Genomic DNA, 17,682 nt, shown 5'->3' on the forward strand with positions numbered 1-17,682 from the left:
AGATACGGATTTCCACAATTATACACTTCTTTAATAAACAAGGCAGGAGGCACCAAACATACACTTAACATAAACAGAGAACGGACAAGGAGTGCAGGGAGTGAGTGCAATATAAAGGAGTGCTGACAATAGAGTCCAGGTGCAGGTGATCCGTGATGATGGGGAGCTGACGAGGGAAGTGAGTGCAGGTGTAGAAACAGGAGGATCATGGGATATGAAGTCCAGGGAAACAAGGGTTCTGTGACAATTACTGTTTTTACTGTATTTTTATCAAATAAATGCAGATTTGGTGAGCATAAGAGGCTTCATAAATGATTTCGAAATCATTTAAAAATGTGTAGTGTCTGACAAAAATGTACATTTATCAGTTTATGCACTCCATGTTCAAACCCATGACATTGGCATTGACTATTACCATTCTCTACTTTGATGTGCTCTAATTTCTCTGCTAGAAATTTAGCAATACGCCTTTGAGGTCGTGTGGCATAAAATTGTGGCTAAGCTCATATCTGGTGAAGCAGGAAGTTGTTGGTTTGTTCCCTGCAAGAAATGAGTCAGATACCATTGCTATTGATCCCTCAAGCAAAATGTACAGTAATCAAAATTGAGCTTATTTAAATTGATTCATCAGTGCACATTATTGTGAAGAAAAACGTTTAATTAAGTATTTCATCAAAATGTAATGATTTTCTCCTCTTCACAAACCATTTTCCTTTTCAACTGATCCTAGAACATGCAGACCATTGGCAAGTAATGATTTGAAAGAAAAAAAAAGTGTTGGCATTGGGATATCTGGTCTTTCTTATCATTTACATCATAATAAGTTTCCTTTTTTTTGGTTTTTTTTCATGATTTTATGACTATCGGGCCTTGAAATGTGACATTTTGCAATTTACCCGGAAACCAAAATAGTATTAAGCAAGATTAATTTGATCTCAGACTTCTTGGTTTGTGTGAAACAGTTTCCACTTATAACGCACACTGCAAAAAGCCCACTAAACTGACATCAAACTTGGCAGGGCCATAACCACTAATAATTATATGGCCAAATTGTATTTCATACACTTGGAATCAAACCCCCCTAACCTGGAAGACATTATGGTTTTGTGAACACAATTGTATGAAAACACTTCAACTAAGGCATAAGTAAACCATCATAGAAAGCTTATAATTACACATTTGAGTGATTCTGATAACATAAAGTTGAGTTACTGAGTTCAAAATATCAAACTGGCTATAAACATCCATTTACAAAATTATCCAACCCCAAAAGTTACATTTTGTAGAGAATCCTTCACTTCTATAACCTCAAATAAATATTGTCTATAAGTGCTTACAAGCTTCTTGCACTCTACTGGAATCTTCGGCCATTCCTTGTGTGTACAAGCTTCCAGCTCACTGATATTCTTTGGTTTCTGTGCTGCCAAGGATATCACCAAGGATTTTATAGGAAATTTAAATCTGGAAACTGAGCAGGCCATTTAAGAACAGTCCAGGATTGATACCTGAACAAAGCTTTGGTATTTGGATCTATACTTGGGATCATTGTCCGGGTGGAAAGTCCAATTATCAAGTAAAACTTTAGTTTACATTCTCCAGGCATAATATAATCTTTGCCAAAATGGCCTGATAATCCAATAAATTCATGACGCTGATCACATGGTCAAGAAAGTGTTCTTCTGGTCATAAGTCAAGCCGACTACTTCGGATCCATGGGTCCAGAAAGTTCCCGTTTGATCTCATCACTCCATAAAACATTCTTCCAGAATGCCACAGGACTATCCAAGTTCATTTAGCATATTCAAGTTTGCCTTTTATGTTCTCTTGGTCAAGAGTGGCATTTGTCAAGGCGTCCGGACATGAAGTCAATGCTTGTTTGTTTAGCTATCAACTTGTCTACCAACTGTGACTCTAGGATCTTTTAGTGTCTTGGAAATGTTCTTGTAGCCCTAGCCTTCTTCTCTTAGCTTTTGTGAGAGCTATTTTGTTTTTGCTACTCAACTTCAGTACATGCATGGGCTAAAATTATGCATGGCTTACAACTGAAGCTAATTAATTTTCGTTATAGAGTTCCCAAAGGCTTATAAGTAACCCCAAGTAATATTATAGCACAAAGAAGATATTTTTGATAGATATCCATATAATGAATGTGGGTTCAAAATAACAATGGGCTCCATTAACTTTCATTGTTTGGACAAAACATCCCACTGAGGCACATATTTAAAAACTGTTGTGTTCCACAGAAGAAAGTTGAATGTTTGGAGCCATATGAGGTTAGTAAATATCCTAGTGTGAGCCTATAGCACCATCAGCTGTTAGTTATAGAGAATCTGAAGTTGTTTGGTTGAAATGTGTGTACAGTACACTATGATTGTAAGGCTTTGTTAGTTTTTTTGTTGTTGTTTTTTTACAAAATCCATGATGAAAAAATTCAACAACATTTTTTACATGACTAAGACAAGACTGAACTGTGTATATAAAAATATTTCATGCAATGCAATATTGTTAATGAAAAAAAAGACAACCTTAGCGAAAAAAAAAAAACCGATACCAAAATGTAATAAAAATACATCTATTTCATACTAAGTATAATACAGATCCATTGACATATTTAATGACATATCACTTGAGACTTACTTTAAACTTTTTTTGGAGTACTTCTTTTGCACAATGCACATTTCTTAATATTAAGCCTAAAATGTGTTACACTGTTAGGAGGGATAGTATGATCTCTGTATCATATCAGTCTTTAAATGCAACGTATTTAAAGTGTACCTAAATTATACTTGCAATAGTTCAATTTTAGCACAATCAAATATACTTCAGTATATCTTTAGTTGGACCTCAGCACTACTTCTTGATAACTAAAGTGCATTAAGTACAAAATTAGTTGTTCCATTTTAGCAGACTTCAAGTATATAAATTTAGTATACCAAAAGTACAATTGCAGGATATTTATATAAAGTACATAAATATGTAAATGTATGTAGTTGTTACGTATGCAGGTAGAGAGATGAGGCTGATACAGATTTCCACAATAGCAACTATACATTTATTAAACAGAAGGCAGCAATCACCAAACATACATTTAACAAAACAGAGAACGGACAAGGAGTGCAGGGAGTGAGTGCCATATAAAGGGAGTGGTGATAATAGAGTCCAGGTGCATGTGATGAGTGATGATGAGGAGCTGACGAGGGAAGTGAGTGCAGGTGACGAAACAGGAGGATCATGGGAATTAGAGTCCAGGGGAACAGGGGATCTGTGACAGTAGTATACTTAGCATAATATAAATGTATTTAAAATACATTTTGGTATGTTTATTTTTCACTTGGAAAGACTAAAATGGAGAATAAAAAAACAAAATCTTATCTTTATTTAATTGACAAATAAGTAGATTTTTTTTTTTTTTTTTTTTTGATGGATTTTGTTGACTAAAAAAATAAAATTCCCAGACATTTAGTCAAGTAAAACTTGACAAAACAAATATCAGGTTAAGGTTGAACATCTAAAACTAATTGAGTCTCTTCAGGAAGAGATTCGTCGGTGTGAAAGTTTTTTGCAGATAATTGCTTAATATTTCCTCTTTACTAAAACAGCTTCTCTTATTAACACTGCTACAGACGTTTCCAGTCCTGTTAACATGGTTTTAGGTGGAGGGTTCATTTACATCTCTCTTGAGGTGCTCATCGCTGTGGGATGCTGTCTGGGCAATGTGCTGGTGATGTGGGCCGTGTGGAGGAGTGGAGCCCTGAACCAAACCACTTTCTGCCTGATTGTGTCACTGGCGATGGCTGATTTCCTGGTTGGAGCCGTGGCCGTTCCTCTGGCTGTGGTTGTGGACGTCCATGTGATGATCCCTTTCCGTGCGTGTCTGTTCATCAGTTGTGTCCTGATCGTCCCGCTGCAAGCATCAGTGCTCACCCTCCTGGCCATTGCTGTGGATCGCTATCTGCGAGTCTGTATCCCATTCAGGTGAGTCGGCCTCCAGATGATTTTGAATAGGCTTCAATATATGTCAAGCTTGTTGAAAACACAGTGTTTTTTTTATTTTTTATTTTTTAAATCTTTAAATTAATTTAATGCAATTTAGGTATCCTTAGTTATCATATTTTACATAATTGGAGAGTTCATTTCGACACATCCAAAACTCTGAGAAATATAGGATTCTGTGCTATCTTTAGGTCAAATGATCAAATACTTAATCAAATAAAACTAATTGATTCCTTTGAGCAGTTTTTCTTGCTTCCGTTGAAGCTCAAGATACTCTGGAGCAAATTTATTAATTCACATTTATTCATTCATTTCTCAGTTGGACAATTTAATTATTTTTCTGACATAATTTGCAATGACAAAAATGTTTAAAAATGTTTAAAAGATTATATTCACATTCAGAAATCAAAAAACAAAATTAAAATATGGAATTTTCTTTATTTAAACCTGGAAATTGAAGAGAGTGTTTTTTTTTATTTAATATACTTAATTTTTTGTGATATGTTTAGGTGAAATAATATACTACATAATCAAATACATAATCAAAGCTCATTGATTGTGAACTCCTTGTGCAGATTTTATCACTTAAAATAGTACCCGATTGGTTATCTGTTGCTAAGCGTCTAGCTGTAACATTCTAACACTGCATCGTTTCACACTGTACAAGTTTGGCACCGCAGTGCAGGGTTAATTTGATTTCTGAGAAATGCTGTTGAGAGTGGATAAGACCGAGCACCAAAACACCCTTGCCAATCAGCAGTAAGGAGCATAAACACTCATAATGGGGGAGGAGAAAGAGTGAGCAAGTGGCTGAGAGGCATTACAAAAGAGAAAAGGTCTGCAAAAAGAACGGTTATGAACAGGAAAGAGCTTTAGGACCCGCGTTAATATTAGAAAAGCTTTCCAGCGCAGGAGAGACTTAAGGGGGAAGGCCTGAAAACAGAGGTTGTGTTGTTTCTGCTCCGTACTTGAGTAACTGGTTTTGCTGTTTTACAGAAGCAAGATATCCTGTTGTTGTAATGCTATAGTAACAGGAGAGTTTTGAGTGTCATTTTTTGTCTGGAGCTGCTGTGCTCCTTCTTGAATATACTCTTGTGTTCTGTATGTTCATTTTTTGTTCTTGCTTGTGATTTGTTTGTCATCTTTGCTTTATTTTCCATACAGCATTATTTTGCTTCAGCTATGATAAAGAGACATCGCTCTTGCATTGCACGTTCTTGCATTTTGGGGGTGGAGCAATGAAGGGAGGGATGTGTTTGTTTGGGTTGATTTCAAATGTCACTATTGTTTCTCAGAAATCACTTACTACACCTTTAAAAGGTCTTTCATTTTAAGAAATATTTCTCTCTGGCAGGTACAAGACTACAGTCACTAAGAAGCGCTCATGGATCATCGCCGCTTTGTGCTGGATTCTGGCTTCTGTTCTGGGCTTCTTACCGATGTTTGGATGGTACAACCATGACACACTGACACATTACAACTCCACCTCTATAGACTGTCAATTCATTACTGTCATTCCCACTTCATACTTGGTCCACTTCATCTACCAGGGGTGTTTTCTTCCTCCACTGGCAGTCATGATTACTTTGTATTGCTACATCTTTTTTAAAATTAGGAGACAGTCGAGGGGGAGAGCAGGTGTGGCGGCTGAAACTGGTGCATATAATCAAAAAGAACACAAACTGGCCAGCTCTCTGGTTTTGGTTTTGGCTCTTTTTATTGTTTGCTGGCTGCCAATACACTTGATACAAGCCATCACATACTATAACCAGAATATACATGTACCATCCATTGCTTTGTACTTTGGCATTCTCCTTTCTCATGCCAACTCAATGGTTAACCCTGTAGTGTATGCCTTCAAAATCCCTAAGATTAAGCAGGAGTACAGGAAGATTTGGAGGAAAGTGATTGGTCGACAGCAGCAGGCAGATATAAACACTCCTGCTAGTGATACCACAGAGAGCCACGATGGACAAGTTCATGTGAGAATCAGTCCACAGGTGGGAGTCAATGATGTTATTTAACTCCTTTCCATTTACTGCAGAACATACCAAAAGAAGGGGGGATTTATATGATTTTTTTAGAATGTGATTGCAAGATTTTTCAAACCTTTCAAGCTTTTTTGACCTAAACTAATAATCTAACTGACAGATTGCAGTTACACTGTTGTGCCAGTAGGGCTCCTCCAAACACCACTGTCAAAGTCTGAGAGTAAGTGTAGGATGTGTCTTATAGCTGAATCTGGATAATAGAGGAGTGTGTAATTTAGTGCCCAATAATATAGTTGTACTATAGTACAAATAAGAGCCTGCAGTGATGTGTAAACAAGCTTTATATGTTCATGTTGCACCTTTCCTGAAGAGCTACAGTTGATTTTTTTTTCTTTCATTTTGAAGCAATTATATGAGGTGTGTAATATATAAAAATATGCACAAGCACATCATTTAATTTTTTGTGTTGTTCATTATGTTTATGCAGTATTCATATTTTTCATTTTAGAATAATACGTTTTATTCAGAAGAGGCACTAAAAGTATCACCCATAAAATAATTTCTATATTATTGTGCTTTATTAGGAAGACAAAAACTAAATTTTATTTTCAATGTGTTTGCAGCATAGCTGTGAGAAATTGTGCAATGTAAAATAAACTTAAGTAGTGTTAATTTATGAACAAATAAAATGAAATATTAGTAATGTAAAATAAAATGAAATAAAATAAAAGTGCAGAATAAACTAAGCAACTGATCTTTATAAAACTACAATATGACATTTTAATACTTTATATTAGTTTTTATGTACTTGTTTTAAAGGGATAGTTCACCCAAAAATGACAATTCAGTCGTCATTTACTGCCCCTTAAGTTGTTCTAACCCTGTTGTTTTTTTTCTTCTATTAAACACAAAGAAGATATTTATTAGAATGTTATAAGAATGTTGGTAACCAAAACAGCTGCTGGTCCCCATTGGTAAAACATACATCATCCAGATGTGCTGGGGCACATCAAAAGTGATTTATCCTGGGGTCATTGGTTGTTACGGGCGTTTTGCCTGGGCGACCCAGCCGGAGTTGATCAGACCCTGGCCTGTGTCAGAGCAGCATTTGCCCACGGTTCTGCCCTCTTAATCCAAAGTCACCTAGTGGCTTTCTGTGTGATTTCAGTTGCAAATCTAATCACTTTTTTCTTTGCCTCGACAGTAATGCCTAGTAGTGTACACACTTTGCAGAGTGATATCTCCCTGAACATTTTCTGCAGCCCACCTCTGGAGGCTCACAAGTTTGCTAGCCCTGCCACCCACACTCTTCCACTAGCTCCTGGTACTTGTCTCACTTCTTCTCTGTGTAATAGTCCTGTCTAATACGTTATTAGATAGAACTGTTATACAAAGAAACTAGACAGTATATTAAAAAGTATTAGCTTTTGCCGTGTGTGGTTGACAGTGATGGGAATAACGACGTTCTAAATAAACGGCGTTACTAACGCCGTTACTTTTTTCAGTAACGAGTAATCAAACGAATTACTTTTTCTCCCGTTACAACGGCGTTACCGTTACTGGAAAAAAATAAAATAAAAATGCAGCGTTACTATAATTGAGCTCACTGAAGCGGTTTTCATCTGAGTAGACTCTCTCTTGCAATTTTTTTGTGCTGCGGTTAGTCATGCACAAATATAATTGATATATTAAACTGATAATAATGAACGATGCTCTGTGTGTGTGTCTGTGAGCAAGCGAGCTGAGCGCGAGCTCAAACCAGAGTACCCTTTGTGACATGCTGGATGGAAAATATGGGAAATAAGTTGTTCTAGTCGACTAGTAGTTATTCATTTAAGCCATTAGTTGACTAATCACATTTATATTAATTTAATTTCTTAAATACTGGAGAGAATAAACCATAATAATGAGCGTTTATGTAATATAGGCTATAAAGGCACTCAAGCATGCATAAATCTTGCCATAAAGAACCGGCAAAAGTAATAATTATGAATGTGACAAAAACAGCAAGGAGACATTTTAATTGTTTATTAATAAAGTAATGTTTTCTGAATCAGTGTCGGCTGCAAAGATGAAGTTGACATTGCTGACTCTCATCATCTCCGCATATACTGGACGCGCCTAGAGAGAGGATGCACATTTCATTCGGATTAGGCTATATAATCAGAGAAGCCTATTTCTTTTCGTTTTTAGATATTTCAAGCTTTCTATAGATATATTTCTCATGTCTGCGAGGCAAGCAGCCTATACGCTGAGTTTCGGTTCATTTAGCCTATAAGTCGCGCTCCAGTTCACGCGCCAGTGATCGCGCCCGCGATCGCGCCCGCGCCTGCCATGATTATATTGTCTGCTATATTTGCTTCTTATTTATTAAATCCAGGCAATTGGTTGATGAAACATTGATTAAAATTAAGATACAATTTTTACAAAACGAAATTCACTTTAAGGAAAGGCTTTCTACAAAACAAAACTTAATGAAGTGGTCAAAATCATGTCTGACCCACTCTATGCCTCCCGATATATTGCGCATCTTATGATGCATCTTACTCATGCTGTTCACTTTTCATAATCAAGTAAATGAATTTAAAACATAACATAGGACTATTTAAACATAAATGTGAAACTACATTTTCTTTAATGGCTACCAACACGTAGCCTATTTGTACAGTACAGAGAAATTTCATAAGCAAGAGCGGATCATGAGTCACGAGTCGGATCAAGAATAATATATTCTTAGACTTATATTTAATATTGGGGGCATTCAAGTTATTTGACATATTTAAAAAAAAATGTTTAAAGTAATGCAATAGTTACTTTGCCTGGTAATTAGTTACTTTTATAATGATGTAACTCAGTTACTAACTCCATTACTATTTGTGAGAAGTAACTAGTAACTATAACTAATTACTTTTTTAAAGTAACGTGCCCAACACTGGTGGTTGATGCCCAATGTCGCTAGCTTAGCACAAATACATAATCATGTTTCGCTTGGTCTGCTCAAAGTCGCCCTTGATTTTATCCTTAGCGTATGGTTCAGAGGTCCATCTATGACTGTTTTCCATGTTTGTTGAGTTAGTTCGTGGAGTAAATGTATAGGCTGTGTACGCAGCTTTTTAAAAATGGTGGGTGCTGGTGTTTCGCATGCGTTCGACATATCAGCGTACACCTACATCACTAGTAGCTCCTTTTATGCTGGCTTAGACCTTTTACATTCTCAAGTAGTCGTGATTCACCTCTCACAACGTGACATGCTCATAACACACCTCTTAAACATGCAGAATAATGTTAGTGGATATTTTTCCTTGTAATCGCACCTTTGAACAGTTACGAAATGGTGGCATTCCGTTATCGTAATCGCGATTAGAAATTCAATTAATTGTGCAGCCCTACCTAGTAGTGTAAACACTTTGCAGTGATCACCCTGCAAATCCTCTGCAGCCCACCTCCAGAGGCTCACAACGAGTTTGCCAGCCCTTTCTCCTGCACTCTTCCACTAGCTTTTGGTACGTGGTGCACTTCCTCTCATTATGGAAGTCAGTGGGGACCAGAAACTGTTTGATTACCAACATTCTTCAAAATATCTTCTTTTGTATTCAACAGAACAAATAAACTCATACAGGTTTTTTTGGGTGAACTATCACTATTCTGACTCTATAGCGCCATCAGCTTGTAGTTATGTGATTGATGTGTGTGTACAGTACCCTATGATTGTGTTGCTTCATTGTAAAGGTACAGATGTTTCTGTCATTCTCAAAAACAATTTTTTTTAAAACTATGATGAAAAAATAGACAACCCTTTTTCCATAACTAAAACACGACTAAACTAATACTAATAAACTAATACTGCAATAATGTTAATGGGAAAAGACAAGACTAAAATGTAGTTAAAAAATGATAAACATTTTATACAAAAATCTTTATACAAAACAAAGTTATTATTTTCTTTGACAAATAAGTAGACAAGACTTTTTAAAAACTTTTTTTGATTGGATTTTGTTGACTAATAAAAAAAAAATTCCCAGACTATTAGTCAACTAAAAATTGACTAACAACAGGTTAAGGTTGAACATCTAACCCTGCTAAAATAAGTCTCCTCCGGAAGAGACTTGTGGGTGTGAATGATTTCACCAGAGAGTAAATATATCCTCAATATTTCCTCTTTACGTAAAACAGCATCTCAGAAGTTTCCAGTCCTGTTAACATGGTTTTAGGTGGAGGGTTCATTTACATCTCTCTTGAGGTGCTCATTGCTGTGGGATGCTGTCTGGGCAATTTGCTGGTGATGTGGGCCGTGTGGAGGAGTGGAGCCCTGAACCAAACCACTTTCTGCCTGATTGTGTCGTTGGCGATGGCAGATTTCCTGGTTGGAGCCGTGGCCGTTCCTCTGGCTGTGGTTGTGGACGTCCATGTGAAGATCCCTTTCCATGCGTGTCTGTTCATCAGTTGTGTCCTGATCGTCCCGCAGCAAGCGTCAGTGCTCACCCTCCTGGCCATTGCTGTGGATCGTTATCTGCGAGTCTGTATCGCATTCAGGTGAGTCGGCCTCCAGATGATTTTGAAATGATATGCAAAATAGGCTTAAAATTTGTTGAAAGTACAAACAGCTTTTGTTTTATCTTTAAATTGATGTAGTGTTGCTTAGTTGAATGCTTAGTTGTTGTATTTAACATGTTTGCACACATCCAAAACTCTTAGACACACAGGAAATATGGGGTTCTCTTTATCTAAACATGGAAAAAAGTGGAAAAAAAATTTAAACATTGTAAACAAAGAAAGTTTTTGATGTAAAATTTGATTATTTACTTATTTATTAATAATAAATAATACATTTATTTATTATTTAACTGTATTTTATAATGCATTTGATTATTTGTGGTTAAATTTTTTTTATATTATATTATATTATATTATAAACGTCAAACTCCACACTGAAAACATTGTATTTTATTTATTTAAACCTGGAGACAAAGTTTTAAAATTTTGAAACATTTCAAACAATGATTTGTTTTTGATGAATATCTTTAGTTGAAATAATAAAATACAATGAAGCTCATTGATTATCAACTCCTATATGTGGATTTTATATTTATAATTTAAAGATAGGGAAGGCTATTGAACACAGCATAAGCTCGTTGTTTTGGTTCAGGAGGAACTGAAAAAGGCGGCTGCTGTTTGTGGCGCTCAGTGACTTTCTGTCTACAACTCTGCGTTGCCTTATGGAATGCACTGATGATGTGTGATGTCTGCGTGGGCAGGCGGGGGAGGGGGATGGAAAAACATATGTCGACAGGCAGGTAGGACATCCTGTTATTGCCCTAAATGCAATGATTGTATGAACAATTTTTGGTCCTGAGACTTCAGATATATGTAATTTTTTTTTTTATTATTATTATTATTTTTTTTATTTAGACCACTTCTATTATTGATAGTTTATGTTTAGGAAATACAGTGCCTACCATACCTTTAATATATAAATTTAGATATTATATTTTATAAGCAGTTAACACTTTACAATAAGGTCTCGTTTGTTAAAGGGTTAATTCACCCAAAAATGAAAATTCTGTCATTTATTACTTACCCTCATGCCGTTCCACACCCGTAAGACCTTCGTTAATCTTCGGAACACAAATTAAGATATTTAGGTGAAATCCGATGGCTCCGTGAGGCCTCCATAAAGGTACTAAAAACATATTTAAATCAGTTCATGTGAGCACAGTGGTTCAATATTAATATTATAAAGTGACGAGAATATTTTTGGTGCACCAAAAAAACAAAATAACGACTTATTTAGTGATGGACGATTTCAAAACACTGCTTCAGGAAGCTTCGGAGCACAATGAATCAGTGTATCGAATCTGCTGTTCGGAGCGCCAAAGTCACGTGATTTCAGCCGTTGGCAGTTTGAGAAGCGATCTGAATCATGATTCGATACACTGATTCATTGTGCTCCGATGCTTCATGAAGCAGTGTTTTTAAAAATCGACCATCACTAAATATTATTATATTTAATCACTAAATATTATTATTATTATTTTGTTTTTTTGGCGCATCAAAAATATTCTCGTCACTTTATAATAAACTAAACTAAAATATCTTAATTTGTGTTCCGAAGATTAACGAAGGTCTTACAGGTGTGGAACGACATGAGTAATAAATGACAGAAGTTTCATTTTTGGGTGAACTAACCCTTTAACATTAGTTAATGCATTATCTAACATGAACTAATAATTAGCAATGTATTTTTACAGCATTATCCTTTGTTAAACTTCATGTTAATTCATAGTGTATTAAAGGTGCAATATATAAGATTTTTGCAGTAAAATATCCCAAAAAAAACGCTAGGCCAGTGTTATATATTTTGTTCACTTGAGTACTTACAATATCCCAAATGTTTCCAACTATTTGTAAATCGGGAGAAAATTGCAATTTTAACCAAGGCTGCGGGACGTGTGAGGAGTCGCCTGTCAATTGCGTCATACCCCCGTTACCCTCGGTTTCCGGTTTTATTTTGTAGAAACCATGGAAACACCAAAGAAGCTTTAATATATTACATGTTTTAATAGACAAGGGAACATCTGTTTGGTTACATTTCAGAAAACTAATTGTTGTTATATAGCTCAACACATCTAGTCTTATTCTTTAAATGCTTTACCATGCCTCAGAGAAAAACACTATTTTGTCAAGTAGCTAATATAGCATAATCAGATGCAGCTTTATTTTTAGTAACAGTAATACAGTATTTTCTCTATCATACAATACGTTTTAAAATTAATTGCATGCCATCTATCAACACAAGCCATCTAGCATTTAATATGATATTCTAAAATCGATCTATCTTGCTGCAGTGTGTAACAAATGTCTCACAGCAGCCGCAGAGCGAACGCTCAGAGTAGCACCACAACATCATATCTAATATGATAAACAGAGCTGTGTTACCTCATACTCATGACCGGAAAAGTGGAAGCGGCGCCGGCGACTGTCATAATAAAAGTTCCGCTGCTCGTGAGGCGTGTGTTGCTCAATCGCTCCAGCGGCCTCGTTCAGCTCCCACAACACTCGCTCCTGCTCTGCTTCATACTACAGTAATGTTAAAAATCGCATCCATGAACATGATTTCTTCCTGAGTATTCCTATCCCGATTGTTTCCACCAGCTGTGATGTGAAGACCCAAGATTCCGCGCTCAAACTTGCTGTTATTAAGCTACGCCTTTGTTTTGAATAGGCCTCTAGCGACCTCTAACGAGCAGGAATCTTACATATTGCACCTTTACCTGATGTTAATAGATACTTGTTGCATTTGATCTTTTGAAAATGATTGTTGAAATTGACATTAACTTGCTGTGCAAGTACTGTGTGTTCATTGCTAGTTCATGTTTACTAATGTAGTAAATGTTAATAAATTACATTTTATTGTAAAGTGTTACCAATTAGCATAATACACAGATCAGACAAAACATTATGACCACCTTCCTAATATTGTGTTGGTCCCCCTTTTGCTGCCAAAACAGCCCTGAGTCCATCGAGGCATGGACTCCACTAGACCCCTGAAGGTGTGCTGCGCTATCTGTCACCAAGATGTTAGCAGCAGATCCGTTAAGTCCTGTAAGTTGTGAGGTGGGGCCTCCGCGGATTGGACTTGTTTGTTCAACACATCCCACAGATGCTAGATTGGATTGAGATCTGGGGAATTTAGAGGCCAAGTCAACACCTCAAACATGTTGTTGTGGTCCTCAACTGCACTCCTTTTGCCGGTTCACCACTGTTCCTTCCTTGGACCATTTTTGATAGATACTGACCACTGCAAACTGGGAACACCCCACAAGAGCTGCAGTTTTGGAGATGCTCTGAGCCAGTCGTGTATGCCTGACAAAGGTCTGTGTCCGAAACTTTGCCACTTTTAACCTTTTTTAAATAAAGGGAGACTAACAGTGTGCAGTTCTCTTTTGGATTATCTGAACCAGTCATTTAGCGGTCACAATTTGGCCCTTGTCAAACTCACTCAAATCCTTACACTTGTCCATTTTTCTTGCTTCTAACACATCAACTTTGAGGACAAAATGTTCACTTGCTGCCCAATATATCCCACCCACTAACAGGTGCCGTGATGGTGCCTTCATAATGTTATGCCTGATCGGTGTATATAGATAATTATTTGAAAAAACAATGTGAAAAAGGAGCATTTTCAGACACAGAGAAACATTTCCAGTGTCCACTACAGTGTGTGAATTCAATTTAAAAGGTTTTTAATTTTTAAGAAATATTTCTCTTTTTTCTCTCTGTCAGGTACAAGACTACAGTCACTAAGAAACGCTCATGGATCATCGCCGCTTTGTGCTGGATTCTGGCTTCCGTACTGGGCTTCTTACCGATGTTTGGATGGTACAACCAAGAAACACTGACACATAACAATTCCACCTCTATAGACTGTGATTTTGTTGCTGTAATTCCTGATTCATACCTGGTCCACTTCTTATTTGAGGGGTGTTTTCTTCTTCCACTGGCAGTCATGATTACTTTCTATTGCTACATCTTTTTTAAAATTACGAGACAGTCGAGTAGGAGGGCAGGTGTGGCGGCTGAAACTGGTGCATATACCCGAAAGGAATACAAACTGGCCAGCTCTCTGGTTTTGGTTTTGGCTCTTTTTATTGTTTGCTGGCTGCCGTTACACGTGATACATAACATAACATACTATAACCAGAATATACATGTACCATCCATCGCTTTGTACTTTGGCATTCTCCTTTCTCATGCCAACTCAATGGTTAACCCTGTAGTGTATGCCTTCAAAATCCCTAAGATTAAGCAGGAATACAGGAAGATTTGGAGGAAAGTGATTGGTCAACAGCAGCAGGCAGATATAAACACTCCTGCTAGTAATACCACAGACAGCCATGATGGACGAATTCATGTGAGAATCAGTCCACAGGTGGAAGTCAATGGTATTATTTAACTCCTTTCCATTTACTGCAGAACATACCAAAAGAAGGGGGGATTTATATGATTTTTTTTTTTAGAATGTAATTGCAAGATTTTTCAAACCTTTCAGGCTTTTCTGACCTAAACTAATAATCTAACATACACAGGTTGCAGTTACACTGTTGTGCCAGTAGGGCTCCTCCAAACACCACTGTCAAAGTCTGAGAGTAACTGTAGGATGTGTCTTATAGCTGAATCTGGATAATAGAGGAGTGTGTAATTTAGTGCCCAATAATATGGTTGTACTATAGTACAAATAAGAGCCTGCAGTGATGTGTAAACAAGCTTTATATGTTCATGTTGCACCTTTCCTGAAGAGCTACTATAGATTTTTATTTTTATTTTGAAGCACTTATATGAGGTGTGCAATAAATAAAAATGTGCATAAGCACATAATTCAATTATCTGTCTTTAATTATGTTTATGCAGTATTTATATATATTTTTTAGAATTATACATTTTACTCAGAAGAGGCACTAAAAGTATTACCCGTAAAAATATTTTCAATTTTAGTGTAATTTATTAGGATGACAAAAACTTTACATTTTTATTGCCAGTGTGTTTGCAGCATAACTGCGAGGAATTGTGCAATGTAAAATAAACTTAATAAGTAATATTAATCTATTAACAAGAAAAAATAATATCAGTAGTGCAAAATAAAATGTAGTAATGTAAAATAAAATGAACTAAAAACTACAATATGATGCTTTAAGACTTTTTTTATTAGTTTTTCGGTACCTGTTTTAAAGGGATAGTTCACCCCACACTGGAGTTGATCTAAACTTGAATGAATTTCGTTCTTCTGTTGAACATATTGTGAAAAATATAGGAAACCAAACACTTTCTGGTCCCCATTGACATTCATAGTATGAAGGGGGGGGGGGGGGGGGGGGGGGTTGTGTGTGTAACAGCGGCCAGATAGTGAGAGTTCTGCAGGTAAACCTCTACACACTGACGACAGCTAGAGAATGAGGTGTTTAGTGTCATTGTTAGTGCATTCGCGTTGCTGTGTGAGTTTTGGGGGCGGAGCAATGAAGAGAGGGGTGTGTTTGTTTGGGTTGGTTTCAAATAACAACAATGTCCAACAGCATAGTTCATATACCACTTACTGGACCATTAACTTTCATTGTATGGACAAAACAACCCACTGAGGCACATATTTAAAAACAACATATTTCTTCCACAGAAGAAAGTCAATTGTTTGGAGCCATATGAGGTTAGTAAATGATGACAGAAGAATTATACCTAGTGTGACCCTATAGCGCCATCAGCTGTTAGTTATAGAGAATCTGAAGTTGTTTGGTTGAAATGTGTGTACAGTACATTATAATTGCAAGGCTTCATTAGTTTTTTTGTTTTTTTTACAAAATCCATGTTGAAAAAAATCAACAACCTTTTTTACATGACTAAGACAAGACTAAACTGTGTATATAATAATATTTTATGCAATGCAATATTGTTAATGAAAAAAGACAACCTTAGTTAGAAAAAATCTATACCAAAATGTATTTAGAATACATCTATTTTATACTAAGTATAATACAAATCCATTGACATATTTACTGATATATCGCTTAAGACTTACTTTAAACTTTATTTGGAATACTTCTTTTGCAAAATGCACATTTTTTAATATTAAGCTTAAAATATGTTTCACTGTTAGGAGGGATAGTATGATCTCTGTATCATATCAGTCTTTAAATGCAAAGTGTGTCTTTAGTTGGACCTCAGCACAACTTCTTGATACCTAAAGTGCATTAAGTACAAAATTAGTTCCAATTTAGCAGACTTCAGGTATATCAATTTAGTATACCAAAAGTACAATTGCAGGATATTTATATAAAGTACATAAATATGTAAATATATTTGTAGTATACTTAGCATAATATAAATGTATTTCAAATACATTTTGGTATGTTTATTTTTCACTTGGGAAGACTAAAATGTAGATTAAAAAACAAAATCTATCTTTATTTAATTGACAAATAAATAGACAAAGACTTTTTTTGATGGATTTTGTTGACTAAAGCCGCGCACACACTTAACGATTGTAAGGCCGATTATGAATGTATATTGATACTTATGACTGATCGCGCTCAAATGCGTCCAGTCAGAGCCAGTTGCGTTCAGTCTGTGATTACAGTCGGTGTTCAAATTCCATGTGTGAGTATAGAAATTGGCTCCAGTCGAAGGAAACAATCGGTATGTGTGTTCAGTTCAGTCTTAGAATGTTTCAGCTAATCATTAGGTGTGTCCCCGGCTTAAAAGAATAAAATTCCCAGACTTTTAGTCAAGTAAAACTTGACAAAACAAATATCAGGTTAAGGCTGAACATCTAAAACCACTAAATGAGTCTCTTCCGGAAGAGGTTTTTTTTTCTTCTTTTTTTCAGACTATATATATAGCCTCAATATTTCCTCTTTACTTAAAACAGCATCTCTTATTAACACTCATAGAGAAGTTTCCAGTCCTGTTAACATGGTTTTAGGTGGAGGGTTCATTTACATCTCTCTTGAGGTGCTCATCGCTGTGGGATGCTGTCTGGGCAATTTGTTGGTGATTTGGGCCGTGTGGAGGAGTGGAGCCCTGAACCAAACCACTTTCTGCCTGATTGTGTCGCTGGCGATGGCTGATTTCCTGGTTGGAGCCGTGGCTGTTCCGCTGGCTGTGGTCATGGATGTCCATATGATGATCCCTTTCCATGCCTGTCTGTTCATCA

General features: G+C 36.3%; 1 protein-coding gene across 8 annotated transcripts; it reads left to right on the forward strand.

Moving 5' to 3' along the window:
• The first annotated feature begins 241 nt into the window (after positions 1 to 241).
• LOC125273322 (adenosine receptor A3-like) lies at positions 242 to 17,669 on the forward strand. Of its 8 annotated transcripts, none has more exons than XR_007186053.1 (6): positions 242 to 3,975; positions 5,348 to 5,993; positions 10,225 to 10,517; positions 11,131 to 11,278; positions 14,268 to 14,363; positions 16,150 to 17,026. XR_007186053.1 is itself a non-coding variant. In XM_048198525.1 (6 exons), coding segments are annotated over exons 1-5 (1,368 nt in total). In that variant the 5' UTR covers positions 242 to 3,643; the 3' UTR covers positions 16,151 to 16,179; positions 17,481 to 17,575. The 8 variants fall into 8 exon arrangements, 6 of the variants coding, with proteins under 6 accessions (XP_048054482.1, XP_048054481.1, XP_048054477.1 ...); XM_048198525.1 differs by lacking the exon at positions 11,131 to 11,278 and adding an exon at positions 17,481 to 17,575 and having other exon boundaries at positions 16,150 to 16,179; XM_048198524.1 differs by lacking the exon at positions 11,131 to 11,278 and adding an exon at positions 17,452 to 17,566 and having other exon boundaries at positions 16,150 to 16,179.
• The last annotated feature ends 13 nt before the right edge of the window (positions 17,670 to 17,682 follow it).

The sequence above is a fragment of the Megalobrama amblycephala genome, linkage group LG8 (genome assembly GCF_018812025.1).
Source record: "Megalobrama amblycephala isolate DHTTF-2021 linkage group LG8, ASM1881202v1, whole genome shotgun sequence".
NCBI classification, from domain to species: Eukaryota; Metazoa; Chordata; class Actinopteri; order Cypriniformes; family Xenocyprididae; genus Megalobrama; species Megalobrama amblycephala.